Source organism: Coregonus lavaretus, assembly GCF_964263955.1.
Source record: "Coregonus lavaretus genome assembly, contig: HAP1_SCAFFOLD_627, whole genome shotgun sequence".
Lineage (NCBI taxonomy): Eukaryota > Metazoa > Chordata > Actinopteri > Salmoniformes > Salmonidae > Coregonus > Coregonus lavaretus.
The window spans coordinates 11,664-27,230 of NW_028163644.1; the positions used below are offsets into that span (position 1 = coordinate 11,664).

The 15,567-nt window shown below is 46.7% G+C and overlaps 1 protein-coding gene across 1 annotated transcript in view; it reads right to left on the reverse strand.

Annotated features, from left to right (window-relative positions):
• Positions 1-1,410: 1,410 nt before the first annotated feature.
• LOC311117921 (E3 ubiquitin/ISG15 ligase TRIM25-like) overlaps positions 1,411-15,567 on the reverse strand; it is a 31,450-nt gene continuing 17,293 nt past the window's right edge. The window contains exons 6-11 of the mRNA XM_084192816.1: positions 13,507-14,103; positions 12,987-13,082; positions 3,645-3,812; positions 3,127-3,271; positions 2,950-3,009; positions 1,411-2,719 (exon numbers count right to left, since the gene is read on the reverse strand). Of these exons, the coding sequence (XP_084048942.1) occupies positions 2,205-2,719; positions 2,950-3,009; positions 3,127-3,271; positions 3,645-3,812; positions 12,987-13,082; positions 13,507-14,103 (1,581 nt within the window). The 3' untranslated portion in view covers positions 1,411-2,204. The remainder of the gene's footprint in view (positions 2,720-2,949; positions 3,010-3,126; positions 3,272-3,644; positions 3,813-12,986; positions 13,083-13,506; positions 14,104-15,567) is intronic.

The window sequence follows — 15,567 nt, forward strand, 5'->3', positions numbered from 1 at the left end:
CGTCACCCCCCTCCTCCGCACACTCCACTGGCTTCCAGTTGAAGCTCGCATCCGCTACAAGACCATGGTGCTTGCCTATGGAGCAGTGAGGGGAACGGCACCTCTGTACCTTCAGGCTCTGATCAGTCCCTACACCCAAACGAGGGCATTGCGTTCATCCACCTCTGGCCTGCTGGCTCCCCTTCCTCTGCGGAAGCATAGCTCCCGCTCAGCCCAGTCAAAACTGTTCGCTGCTCTGGCACCCCAATGGTGGAACAAGCTCCCTCACGACGCCAGGACAGCGGAGTCACTCACCACCTTCCGGAGACATTTGAAACCCCACCTCTTTAAGGAATACCTGGGATAGGATAAAGTAATCCTTCTAACCCCCCCCCCCCCCCCCCCCAATTGTAAAGTGGTTATCCCACTGGCTATAGGGTGAACGCACCAATTTGTGAGTCGCTCTGGCTAAGAGCGTCTGCTAAATGACGTTAATGTGCCCTTGAGCAAGGCACTTAACCCTAATTGCTCCTGTAAGTCGCTCTGGATAAGAGCGTCTGCTAAATGACTAAAATGTAAAATGTAATGTAATGTATGTTGTGGTTTCGATTCCCATGAGGGCCAGTATGAAAAATATATATAATAATAATATAATTTAGCGGACGCTTTTATCCAAAGCGACATACAGTCATGTATATATATATATATATATTCACTAACGGTAAGTTGCTCTGGATAAGAGCGTCTGCTAAATGACATAAATGTGTATGGTTTGAGAGAGAGAGAGAACATCAGGTAAAGTTCTGGGGGATGTCAGCTATGAAGTTGTCTAAACACAACTGGAATATAATATATTTCTGATTCATTGTTAATGGATTTTCCATTATTAACACAGGGGGAAAACCTAACACAACAACACACATAACACACAACCAATAAAAACAAAGGGGGAGGAAACCACTAAAGTCATTACCATATTGTCATTTTCTAACGACAGGGAGAAAACATGTAAAATCTAGAAGACTACTTTAGATCTGGTCAAAAGAAGCAAAGTGCACTACGTAGGGAACAGGGAGAGATTTGGGACAGAGACAGTAACTCCTGTATGGAAATCTTCATTCTAATGACAGTGAGCAAATCTCCAATATCCACCCTATTCCCTATGTAGTGCACTACTTTTGATCTGGTCAGAAGTAGCCTAGTGCACTACGTAGGGAACAGGGTGTCATTTGGGCCAGAGTCAGTAACTCCCCTGGGTATGAATTGTCTCTCTATCTTATCTGTCTTCTATATGATGTTCTCCTCTCCTCCTCTCTTCTCTCCTCTATTCACTCTATTCTATCATCCACACCACATGCCAGCTTCAACACAATCCATTTACAAGTTAAAGACACACCTTGGAATAAATAGCAAAGGAAAACTACTACTAGATGGATTTTTTATTTCCCATCACCATGAATCATATTTAATAACTGAACAGGAGCAGATATAACTTCATCTGTTCCTGACTCTGGGTAGTGGATTAAAAAGACCATCAATCTCCAATGATATTAAAGTACAATTCTGAACATTACTGATATACTGAGTGACAAGTCAAGATATCTGCTGGGTTTTTATTGTTGGGTTAACAGCACCACCTGTTGGACAGCTTTAATGTTGCTTGACTGAGCAGTACAGGAGAATAAAAGATGCCAAACTTAGGGTCGGTTTCCCGGACATCTCCATTGAACATGCTTTTTAGTCTAGGACTAGGCTTCATCTGTGTCCGGGAAACCGGCCCATATAGTTCAATTAGCAAGTAAGTAACACTACCTGTTCCATGATACTGAGGAAAATGACATTGAGACAGAGAACCAATTGAGAAAACATTTCAATGGTTCTGAATGACAACCAACATACATTAACAGCATACATCGTGATTAATGTGAATATATAAGATTAAAACATTGCACTTAAAATAATATGAATGCATTGAATTGTAATTCATAACATCTTCTGAAGATCAAATCAATCAAATCATTGTACATAAAAACAGAGCAGAATGAATCATCACATCTGGGGACCATCACCACCAGCATGACTAGTATCTATGTGGACCCTACTACAGTTTAACCAGCTCAGCTATAGACTACACCAGCATGACTAGTATCTATGTGGACCCTACTACAGTTTAACCAGCTCAGCTATAGACTACACCAGCATGACTAGTATCTATGTGGACCCTACTACAGTTTAACCAGCTCAGCAGTACTATCATAGAGATACAACCCAGGATAGAGGGGCTGAGTGAATGTGGTCTGGACTCTGTGGAGGAGGGTCATTGTGTCAGAGACACTGTAGAAGGACAGAGTTCCTGCCTTGTGATCCAGGTACACTCCTACTCTGGAGGACTGAGGGCCTGATACTTCAGTCTCAACATTATTGTGTCTGAACAAATAACCACCACTATAGCACTGTAAACTCCAGGACTTGTCATTGAATCCAAATCCACCACCTGTCTCTGTTCTGCTGATGTCTTTATATGAGACTGCTGTATCAACATCCTCCCCACTCCACTCCACCTCCCAGTAACAGCGTCCAGACAGACCCTCTCTACACAGAACCATACTGTTGTTGGTGAATCTGTCTGGATGAACAGGATATGGTTGTTCTTGGTCTGTATAGGTCACCTTTCTGTTCCCTTCAGACAGAGAGAGGTCTGTGTGTGCTGTGTTTGGGTCCAGTGTGAGCTGACAGGAATCTGGGAGAAGAGCAGAGCAGAGACCAATGAGAGGAGTTAGAACAATAAGTGAAGTCAGATACTGTATCTACCCTGTCTTTGATTAGAGCACAGCAGAGATCGAGAAATATGAGGAGTCAGATAGATACCCAGTCTTTGATTAGATCTACTATTGCTATATATTTCTAGAGGGATTGTTAGGAGTGTCTGTAAAAAGAGACTGTTAGTTACTTCAGAATAAAGAGACTCACATTGTAAGAACTGTTCTCTGGTCTTGGGCTCTGGAGGCAGTACAACATCCACTATATTCACTACAGACACATTCACAGAGAGAGGGAATGTTATCATCATACCATATTCCACATGTATATGACTAGTAGGGAACTTTCAATGGTCTAAAGTTGATGTTCTTATTATTTTCAACACACCTGTAGTGGAGATTTTGGTACATTCTCCTTTAAGGACGTCTTCTAGTTTCTCTCTCAGTTCAGACACAGTCTTACTCACATCTCCAAAGTACTGAAGAGGACGGACAACGATGCTGGGTAAGTCTGAAGATACACTGGTACTGGAGAGAGACTGATAACCCGAGAGAGAGAGAGACTGATAACCCGAGAGAGAGAGAGACTGATAACCCGAGAGAGAGAGAGAGAGAGAGAGAGAGAGAGAGAGAGAGAGAGAGAGAGAGAGAGAGAGAGAGAGAGAGACTGATAACCCGAGAGAGAGAGAGAGAGAGAGAGAGAGAGAGAGAGAGAGAGAGAGAGAGAGAGAGAGAGAGAGAGAGAGAGAGAGAGAGAGAGAGAGAGAGAGAAGAACCAAATGGTTGAGAGTTTCACATTAAGTTAATTTCATAACACATGTATCAAGGCAGTTGAGTTACCTGGATGAAATGGATGGGATCCTCTGTGTGTGAGAGCTGCTCCAAGTCAGTGCTTCTCTTCCTCAGCTCAGCTATCTCCTGCTCCAGTTGCTCCAGGAGTCCTTCAGCTTGACTCACTTGAGCCTTCTCTTGGGCTCTGATCAGCTCCTTCACCTCAGAGCGCCTTCTCTCAATGGAGCGGATCAGCTCAGTAAAGATCTTATCACTGTCCTCCACTGCTGCCTGTGCAGAGCGCTGTTAAGAGAGAGAGAGAGACTGACTTGTCTTACTTTAATGAGCCATCCTCATTACACTAACACCCCCACTCCTAAAAGCACATTGCGTGCCACCACAACCTCCACACAATCACATTATCCAGTACCCAACACCACAGTACAATACACCAACCAGCACCACATTCCAACCGTCCATCCAACCCCTCCTCTCCAGCCGTACAGACAGCCCCCCTGAGCCCCCATACTTCCTGAAACATCTCCACACTGTTGATCATTTTGTACAACTCAAACTCAACCCTAAGGCGTCAACAGTAATGGCATTACCCTGGCAACACAGAAAAAACATGATGAACAGTCTGTCATTGCAGAAAACGGACACCCCTCCCCAACTCCCAGGTCAACCCGAGCCAACCAGCTATTGGTGTCCAGGGCTCCATGTAATACCCTCCACTGGACGACCCCTGACCTTTCCAGCACTGGGAGCTTATAGAGCCCCTCCACCTATACCCTGCCATGCTCTCAGCCCCCACAACCCCCTGCCACTGATGCCCCTTCACTCCCACTAAGCTCAGAGTGTTAAAAGTCAGTAAGTCCTCTGGACTCTCCTGCCAGTCCCCAGTCTCTGCTGTCACTTGCAGTGGTGGAAACGGTGGTGGCCCCTCCTCAGGCTGCTCCAGCCCCCTCCTCACTGGGTCAGGCAGCGCCTCCTGGACCTCCCCCATGACTCTCTCCAGCAGCCTAAGAGACGTTTGTCCCGCCTGCTGTGCCGACTCTTGGGGGGTTTTCCACCCCCCGGCAGCCGCAGGTCTGCTAGTCAGAGTACGACCCTACCTTACACAGAAAGCGGCACAGGTCCTAATCCAGGCACTTGTCATCTCCCGTCTGGATTACTGCAACTCGCTGTTGGCTGGGCTCCCTGCCTGTGCCATTGAACCCCTACAATTTATCCAGAACGCTGCAGCCCGTCTGGTGTTCAACCTTCCCAAGTTCTCTCATGTCACCCCGCTAATCCGCACACTCCACAGGCTTCCAGTTGAAGCTCGCATCTACTACAAAACCATGGTGCTTACCTACGGAGCTGTGAGGGGAACGGCACCTCCTTACCTTCAGGCTCTGATCAGACCCTACACCCAAACGAGGGCACTACGTTCATCCACCTCTGGCCTGCTAGCCCCCCTACCTCTACGGAAGCACAGTTCCCGCTCAGCCCAGTCACAGCTATTCGCTGCTCTGGCACCCCAATGGTGGAACAAGCTCCCCCACGAAGCCAGGACAGCGGAGTCACTGACCACCTTCCGGAGACACTTGAAACCCCACCTCTTTAAGGAATACCTGCAATAGTATAATAGTTATCCTTCTACCCCCCCTTTACTAACACTGTCTTTTGTCTAAACTAACACCTGACATATTTCACCTGCTAGCACTGACTTGTTTAAAGTAATGTACTTATTGTGATCGAGATGTAGTTGTCCCACTGGCTCTCCTAAGTTGAATGCACCAATTTGTAAGTCGCTCTGGATAAGAGCGTCTGCTAAATGACTTAAATGTTAAATGTTCATGAAGAGCTGCTGATCCAGACCCAAACCACCAGCCCTCCTCAACAGAGCACATGCTGGTTCCCTCCAGCCCACCTCCGTAGGGTACAGTAGCAACACACGTCCTATCCAATAATTTCCCAGACCTTTAAAAAAAAAATCAGAGGCAGACCGTCTGAGAGACGGCAGCTGAGAGTTTGTGAAAGGCCAGGGAAATGTCTATTTGATTTCTCTGTGACAGAGAGAGTTTGGAAAGGTCTGTGAGCAGAACCTGAGAAAACCCAGGATAACAGAGTTCTGCCCTCTATAAATCAGAGTACAACTCCACAGCCGCAGCCTCATCTCCCCACAACAGAAGTTACCCACCCATCAGGCTCCCTCATCTCCCCACAACAGAAGTTACCCACCCATCAGGCTCCCTCATCTCCCCACAACAGAAGTTACCCACCCATCAGGCTCCCTCATCTCCCCACAACAGAAGTTACCCACCCATCAGGCTCCCTCATCTCCCCACAACAGAAGTTACCCACCCATCAGGCTCCCTCATCTCCCCCACAACAGAAGTTACCCACCCATCAGGCTCCCTCATCTCCCCACAACAGAAGTTACCCACCCATCAGGCTCCCTCATCTCCCCACAACAGAAGTTACCCACCCATCAGGCTCCCTCATCTCCCCACAACAGAAGTTACCCACCCATCAGGCTCCCTCATCTCCCCACAACAGAAGTTACCCACCCATCAGGATCCCTCATCTCCCCCACAACAGAAGTTACCCACCCATCAGGCTCCCTCATCTCCCCACAACAGAAGTTACCCACCCATCAGGCTCCCTCATCTCCCCACAACAGAAGTTACCCACCCATCAGGCTCCCTCCTCTCCCCCACAACAGAAGTTACCCACCCATCAGGCTCCCTCATCTCCCCCACAACAGAAGTTACCCGCCCATCAGACAAACGTAAAACAAGGGATTTTCTTGGTTTCCCCACTCTGTTTTTCCAACCCCTCTGGTGAAACAGAGAACTGAGCCCTGTACTATAATATAATATAATGTGCCATTTTGCAGACGCTTTTATCCAAAGCGACTTACAGTCATGCGTGCATATATATATATATATATATATATATATATATTATTTTTTTTTTTGTGTATGGGTGGTCCCGGGGATCGAACCCACTACCCTGGCGTTACAAGCTCCGTGCTCTACCAGCTGAGCTACAGAGGACCAGGTGCAGACACATTTATGAAAGCAAAGACAAGGTCATTATTTGGGCTCTAAACACTAACAACCTACCCTTACACACCTCTTTTGCTACCCCTGCACTAAGATTTCTGCCATGGCATTTAAATGTTTTTGTTTGACATATTCCCCCAGTCTTTGCCGCCGTTCATGTTAAGGAAGTCTAACCGTGAAATCTCCATAAGAGGTGGGAGGGAAATCACCACAATCAGAAACCAGTAGAGAAGCCCATAAAGCCGCCATGGCAGAAAAAAACATCAATTTAAGCAGATTCTGAAGACATGCCCTTAAGAACCCATGACCCATTTTCTCAGCCTATACCGCTTCCTGGGTGAGAGGACACTAAACCCCTCATTCTTCATCACGTGTTGTACTGACCTTACAAACCTTCCAGGATCAATAAAATAAGACTCCAGCAGAACCTTCTTTTTCCCCTTTAGTCTCCATCAGGAACCTAGAAAGTTCTCTCACGGTATATACTGGGCCCTCAGCCTGACTGTCTGTGAGCTCTGTATCCAATGAGCCGTCTGAAAACGAGACCGCCTTGTCCTCCGCTCCCGCAGACTCACCTCCCCCCTCTTCCTCCTCCTCCATTGGCAAGGTACCGTCCTCCTCCTCCCCAGTCTCTGCCCCCCTGCACTTCCCCCCTGATCAGAGCCTCTTCCCCAATGACAGGCAATATTTCCTGGGATGGGCCCACCAAGCCTTCGCCCACCGGAGTCTCTGTTACTACAGAAACCTGCCTCAGCTCATGTAGCCCAGCTGCAAACCTCCCCACCACCGCTTTCTCCACGGCCTGCGCACCACCACTTGGCCCTGCTCTACTCTCCTCCTTCCTGGTACCACCACCACTTGACCCTGCTCTACTCTCCTCCTTCCTGGTACCACCACCACTTGACCCTGCTCTACTCTCCTCCTTCCTGGTACCACCACCACTTGACCCTGCTCTACTCTCCTCCTTCCTGGTACCACCACCACTTGACCCTGCTCTACTCTCCTCCCTCCTGGTACCACCACCACTTGACACTGCTCTACTCTCCTCCTTCCTGGTACCACCACCACTTGGCCATGCACTACTCTCCTCCTTCCTGGTACCACCACCACTTGACCCTGCTCTACTCTCCTCCCTCCTGGTACCACCACCACTTGACCCTGCACTACTCTCCTCCCTCCTGGTACCACCACCACTTGACCCTGCTCTACACTCCTCCCTCCTGGTACCACCACCACTTGACCCTGCTCTACTCTCCTCCCTCCTGGTACCACCACCACTTGACCCTGCTCTACTCTCCTCCCTCCTGGTACCACCACCACTTGACCCTGCTCTACTCTCCTCCCTCCTGGTACCACCACCACTTGACCCTGCTCTACTCTCCTCCCTCCTGGTACCACCACCACTTGACCCTGCTCTACTCTCCTCCCTCCTGGTACCACCACCACTTGACCCTGCTCTACTCTCCTCCTTCCTGGTACCACCACCACTTGACCCTGCTCTACTCTCCTCCCTCCTGGTACCACCACCACTTGGCCCTGCTCTACTCTCCTCCCTCCTGGTACCACCACCACTTGACCCTGCTCTACTCTCCTCCCTCCTGGTACCACCACCACTTGACCCTGCTCTACTCTCCTCCCTCCTGGTACCACCACCACTTGACCCTGCTCTACTCTCCTCCCTCCTGGTACCACCACCACTTGGCCCTGCTCTACTCTCCTCCCTCCTGGTACCACCACCACTTGACCCTGCTCTACTCTCCTCCCTCCTGGTACCACCACCACTTGACCCTGCTCTACTCTCCTCCCTCCTGGTACCACCACCACTTGACCCTGCTCTACTCTCCTCCCTCCTGGTACCACCACCACTTGACCCTGCACTACTCTCCTCCCTCCTGGTACCACCACCACTTGACCCTGCTCTACACTCCTCCCTCCTGGTACCACCACCACTTGACCCTGCTCTACTCTCCTCCCTCCTGGTACCACCACCACTTGACCCTGCTCTACTCTCCTCCCTCCTGGTACCACCACCACTTGACCCTGCTCTACTCTCCTCCCTCCTGGTACCACCACCACTTGACCCTGCTCTACTCTCCTCCCTCCTGGTACCACCACCACTTGACCCTGCTCTACTCTCCTCCCTCCTGGTACCACCACCACTTGACCCTGCTCTACTCTCCTCCTTCCTGGTACCACCACCACTTGACCCTGCTCTACTCTCCTCCCTCCTGGTACCACCACCACTTGGCCCTGCTCTACTCTCCTCCCTCCTGGTACCACCACCACTTGACCCTGCTCTGCTCTCCTCCCTCCTGGTACCACCACCACTTGACCCTGCTCTACTCTCCTCCCTCCTGGTACCACCACCACTTGGCCCTGCTCTACTCTCCTCCCTCCTGGTACCACCACCACTTGACCCTGCTCTACTCTCCTCCCTCCTGGTACCACCACCACTTGACAACTTTCATGTTTTGAAATTATACTTCATTACTATAATGATTATCAATAAGCCTAAACATTAATTCAGTCACCTCTGGTTGACAAAAACCTATTTTCCTAGTACATTAATTGTCAAATTCATCAACCAGCATCGAGCACTCTGCCTTCTCAGGCAAGCGAGGGGCATGTTGAGGTAAATATGCTAACCGCCAAGGTTGCATTATGTCATTTATTGGTGGGCTGGAAGATGCAGTGTTTTTTCTTTTCTATTCAGAGGCTATTTACTCCCAATATGAGATCATTTTCTATAGAAGGTTTTTATAATGCATGTTTACTAGGGTTGAGGTTAGCGCATCTGAGTAGGGATTATTTGGGTTCAATACCTGTCCTACCTATCAATCATATTGCTGCTTGTAGCCTATAACTGATGATCCCCACACTAGAAACACCCAAAACTATCTGTGCTAGCAAACCCTGTGTTCCACCCCTCCCCTGTGTAACCTTGAGGTTTGTTAAGAAACAAACACTTGTCTACGAAAAGAGACATGTTTAACGGATTCCGCTTGGCACCCAGCCGAGAGCACACGGAAACCACTTGCAAATTTACCAAAACTAACCAACTACTTGGGGTCTGTTCGGAAGCAATAAACGGAGGCAGATTAGCCACCACAACTCTTATCGAAAGAGGCGACATCTGCACCAACACACCCCTCACAACAAGACAAACCTTTTTCATTAACACAACCACCGCCTTGTTCATTCTGGATGCAGAGTCCAGATGTTCCGCTCCAACCTGTTCGCCGACCATGAGCAAAACTTCCTCCACACCTTTCTCCGGAACGCACCCGAAGCGACAGCGTTTCTTCTCCACTCGGTTGAGGCCATCACGCCGCCCTAACAAACTACCCCTACTCCCCCCTCAACTCTAAACGATAAACAGTGGAAACCAATAAACAAACCCTCCACCATGAGAAAATACATTCAGAAAATACGCAAGAACCAAAAGAAAAAAGAATAGTAGCCCTCCTCACGAACCACAAATCTCTCACACAAACAACTTCTTCTTCTATGATATAATGGCGGTCCACAAACCAACGTTAAAGGTGCATGCCGCCACCTACTGTGCTGGAGTGTGTGGTCAATCACGGTTTCCAACATTTCTAAATCCTCCTACCTAACTCAGTACTTCTGAGAAAATAAAGAAGAGCCCTACTAACTTCTAATAGACCCTCCCCCATCCCCAAAATCCCTTCCAACCCCCCCAACCCCGTCCAACCTCAATGACCCTACACTTCAATCTTTCCCTCTCTTCAACATACTTACAACAATATAACAACACATGCTCCACCGTTTCATCGACCGTACCTTCCAGACACAAACCATTCCCATGCTTGCCAACCAGATGTAATGACGAGTTCAATGTACAATGTCCTAAGCGCAATCAAGTAAACACCACCTCTTCCTTCCTAATCTGACTTTTGAATCTTGGTCCATCGACCTTTCTGTAAAACTGTCAACTATTCATATAAATGCCGGCCCTTGTGCTCAGAGTACCATCTCTTCTGCCACACATCTATCAACATGGCTCTGATCTTACATTTGGCCTCACCTCTACCCAGTGGAACATTAATATCAATTATATCTAGTTTCAAAGCTCTTTTAGCTAACTGGTCTGCAATTTCATTCCCTTCCACACCCGAATGTGCTGGGACCCAGCAGAATCTCACTATTACACCCATTCTCTCAATTCTCCATAATAACATTAATACCTCCAATAGCAGGTCACTCCTATTAGATTTACCAGATGATAAACTATTCAATACAGACAGAGAATCCGATTGTGCAAGTTCTCCTATTGTCGTCCTGATCAGAGCTCTATAAATATCCATCAACAATTGTCTGTCAGCACCCTATTCATAACCAGAGACCCACACATCCAACTACCATGAAAGTTAATGAATGAGAGAGATATGAACATCGTTACAATACTGTACATAGACATAATGTAACGGTTCTTCTTCTTTGGTGTTTAACAGCGGTTGGCATCCAATATGTTGTATTACCGCCCCCAACTGGACTATAATATAAATCCATTATACTTTGTGATACAAAATGGGAAAAGGGGAAATTATAATAATAATAAAAAAACACCCTTCCAACTAACCCTACACTCATTAAATACCCACTACCCCATTCCACTACTTTGACCCTATCTGCTCCTGCACCATGCCAACGGCCTGGGAGGACGGGACACCACCACTCAACACACCCTGTAACTCTTCTGAAGTCTAATCTTGTATGCCCAAATACTTCTCTGCAGCTGCCATCACAATATCAATTTTCTGTGATTGACAATCCATTTCTGCGGTATAGTTGATAACCATTGCTATGAACTCCAAGAAGCTAACTTTACTAAAGCATATATCACTCGTTGGCCTATCCCTCTGTGCTGGCACAGATCTACTACTCACAGGGATCCTCTCAGGATCTCTCACCCTTGACCCATCCTCCTCTACTTCCTTCACTGCCTCAGCATACGACACCTTCTGCACTACTCTGACTCTAGCCACCTCAACCTGCCTCTCTCGCACCGGACACTTCAGATCCCCAACAACATGGGCATCCCTACAGTTGACACACACAACTTTATCCACCGAAACTACACAATCCTCTATCCCATGCCCTCCTGCACAATTCCCACATCTTGGAATCTCCCTCCTACAAACTGCTGCAACATGACCATAAACGTTGCACCTGAATCAGTGCAGTGGATTCGCCACAAAAGCTCTAACAGGATAACTGATATATCCTACCATGACTTTGTCGGGTAAAGACTCAAAACTCAAAAGGACTGACAGTGACTCCTCTGTTTCACCACGCTCACCACCGGGTCTGTGTTGCACCAAACGGCGGGAATCACAAACACCAGCAGTCTTCAACCTTAATTGCTCCACTTCTACACTTAACGCTACCCCAGAAATCACTCCTTTCAATGGTGCCCTGTTCCTAAGAGAAAAGCAAGAAACAGATCTTGACCCAAGTTGCGTGATTCGGAGCGCCCACTCCCTCTGGTCAGAAGAAACACAAACAAATATCACAAGTCCACTACAGGTTACCTTCACTGATTCAACTGCACCCAACTCCTTTCCCACCCACCCTGAAACTACAAATGGATCTGCCAAAAGGTATGGATCCACTTTGTCCTACAATGTAACTCCTACTGCACCAGATTCTTCTTTATCATGTCCATTGATGCCAGGCTCTGGTTCTGAGCTCATCACCACACCTTCTACCTCACTTAACTCTCCCTCATTCATTTCCATTTCACCTCCAGAACTCAGTCTGGCGAATGGCTCACTCTGTTTGCACTTGAGTTATAACATTTGAAAGTTTTTATTCCTTTGAAGCTTTTGTTAGTGTAATGTTTACTGTTCATTTCTGGTGGTTTATTTCATCAGACTCGATCTGCTTCACCTGAGTTCTGAGCACACCTGTAAGGTGTGCTCAGAAGCTCAGTCGGCGTGAGGTATTGTTCCATTGTGATAAGCGTTTTGTTCCGAGAGAGAGAGTTTGTTGTTTTGATTACCCGTGTATCCGACCAGTGCCTTGTTATTTGACTCCCCGTATTGCTTAATCCTCTACTTGTCTACCCCAGTGATTACCGTTCTCGGATCCTGTGCCTGTGCCCTCGACTACGACTAAGCCCGCTCCTTTGGTACCTCTGCCTGTCTATGCCTGGCCCGGTTTTGACCACAGCCCGCCCGACCACGATTGAGCCTTTCCCTTGTCTGTACTCTAATAAAGCATCGCTATTCTGCGATTGGATCTTACCACTCTGTCCGAGTATTCATTACACCAGACAGCATGTTCCCCGTCTCTCTCTCTCTCTCTCTCTCTCTCTCTCTCTCTCTCTCTCTCTCTCTCTCTCTCTCTGACTGGAAGAGAGAAGTGAAATGGTGTGTCTCCTCTGGTCAACAATACTCACCTTGAGAGACTCCACAGCCTGTTGGAGCTCCTTCAGCTTCTTCACTCTCTCCTGGAATCTCTGCTGGACCTTCTGCTGACTCATCCCCAGCTGCATCTGTGGAGAATCACTCTTCAATGAGCTATCAAGCTTTATTTGTCCAGTAGATCAATAGTATAGTAATGTGACATAGGGCACATAGAGAGGAAGGTCTAAAATCTTGAGGAAGTCCCTTTACCATATGACATTTTCTATGTTGCTATGTTAATGATTATAGTTTTTATGGTAGGCGTACATGTATCAAGGGGTTGAGACTGAACTTTGAACTCTTAAAAGGGCATTCAGAATGATAATAGTGTTTGACATCAGAAAATGGTGATACATTTGGAGCAAACTCAATATACTCAAGGTCTGTGTTCATATTTGTTCTGTTGAGGATCGATTTCATTTGATATCTCTCATATTCAAACAGCCTTAGTTCCTAATGTATCTTTAATTCTTTGTTTATCAGACAGTCACCAACAAGTAGTTCTGGTCTTACCTGTTTCTCAGACCTCTCTGCTGCAGCTGACACTGTATAATGGCCTTTATGTTCATCCATTGTACACTGATAACAGATACACTGCTGATCGGTACGACAGTAAACCTCCAGCAGTTTGTCATGATGAGAGCAGATCTTCTCCTGTAGTTGTGCGGTGGCTTTGACCAGCTTGTGCTTCTTGAAAGCAGGAGATTCATAGTGAGGTTGGAGGTGAATCTCACAGTAAGAGGCCAGACACGCCAGACAGGACATGAGGGCTTTCTGCTTTCTGGTCCCAGTGCAGACATCACACGCCACATCTCCAGGTCCAGCATAGCACAGAGCAGGAGGGGGAGCAGCCTGGAGTCCTGTCTTCTTCAGTTTCTCCACCACTTCAGCCAGCACGATGTTTCTCTTCAGAACAGGCCTTGGGGTAAAAGTCTCTCTGCACTGAGGACAGCTATAGACCCCTTTCAGAACATCCTGATCCCAGCAGCCCTCAATACAGCTTCTACAGTAACTGTGTCCACAGGGAATAGCCACTGGCTTCTTCAGTAGATCCAGACAGACAGAACAACAGAACTGGTCCTGGTCCAGCAGAACTCCCTGCTGAGCCATTTGGACGGTTGTTCACTCTCACACAGACAGACGACACAGAGACTCAGATCAGTTTCGTTTCCTCAGAAGAGAGTTTGTGGAGGGGAGGGACTTCCTGGTTCTACCAGAAGGGTGGGGTTAGAGGGAGAGAGAGAGAGAGAGAGAGAGAGAGAGAGAGAGAGAGAGAGAGAGAGAGAGAGAGAGAGAGAGAGAGAGAGAGAGAGAGAGAGAGAGAGAGAGAGAGAGAGAGAGAGAGAGAGAGAGAGAGAGAGAGAGAGAGAGAGAGAGAGAGAGAGAGAGAGAGAGAGAGAGGCAGAGAGAGAGAGAGAGAGCGAGAGAGAGAGAGAGAGAGCTATGACACTAACTATAAGAAATGAATACCGTATGTATTGACTGATCATTGAGAATGATGTAACACTTTACATTACAGTGTGTTTATTGGTGTGTAATTATTCCTGTTAGTCCAGTGGTGTAAAAGTACTGTGATGCCTCATTCTTCCACTGTACTAGCAGCAGTAACCCTAGCCAGTAATAAGGCTACTGGAATGGAAAGTGTTACAGGAAATATAAAGGAAGGATTTATACATGTCATCTATGATATACTCTATGTAATGATATGTCTATGTCTTCTAGATGGTGTTCTATACTGTATGTAATGATATGTCTATGTCTTCTAAATGGTGTTCTATACTGTATGTAATGATATGTCTATGTCTTCTAGATGGTGTTCTATACTGTATGTAATGATATGTCTATGTCTTCTAGATGGTGTTCTATACTGTATGTAATGATATGTCTATGTCTTCTAGATGGTGTTCTATACTGTATGTAATGATATGTCTATGTCTTCTATATGGTGTTCTATACTCTATGTAATGATATGTCTATGTCTTCTATATGGTGTTCTATACTGTATGTAATGATATGTCTATGTCTTCTAGATGGTGTTCTATACTGTATGTAATGATATGTCTATGTCTTCTATATGGTGTTCTATACTGTATGTAATGATATGTCTATGTCTTCTATATGGTGTTCTATACTGTATGTAATGATATGTCTATGTCTTCTATGTGGTGTTCTATACTGTATGTAATGATATGTCTATGTCTTCTATATGGTGTTCTATACTGTATGTAATGATATGTCTATGTCTTCTATATGGTGTTCTATACTGTATGTAATGATATGTCCATGTCTTCTAGAGGGTGTTCTATACTGTATGTAATGATATGTCTATGTCTTCTAGATGGTGTTCTATACTGTATGTAATGATATGTCCATGTCTTCTAGAGGGTGTTCTATACTGTATGTAATGATATGTCTATGTCTTCTATATGGTGTTCTATACTGTATGTAATGATATGTCTATGTCTTCTATATGGTATTCTATACTGTATGTAATGATATGTCTATGTCTTCTATATGGTGTTCTATACTGTATGTAATGATATGTCCATGTCTTCTAGAGGGTGTTCTATACTG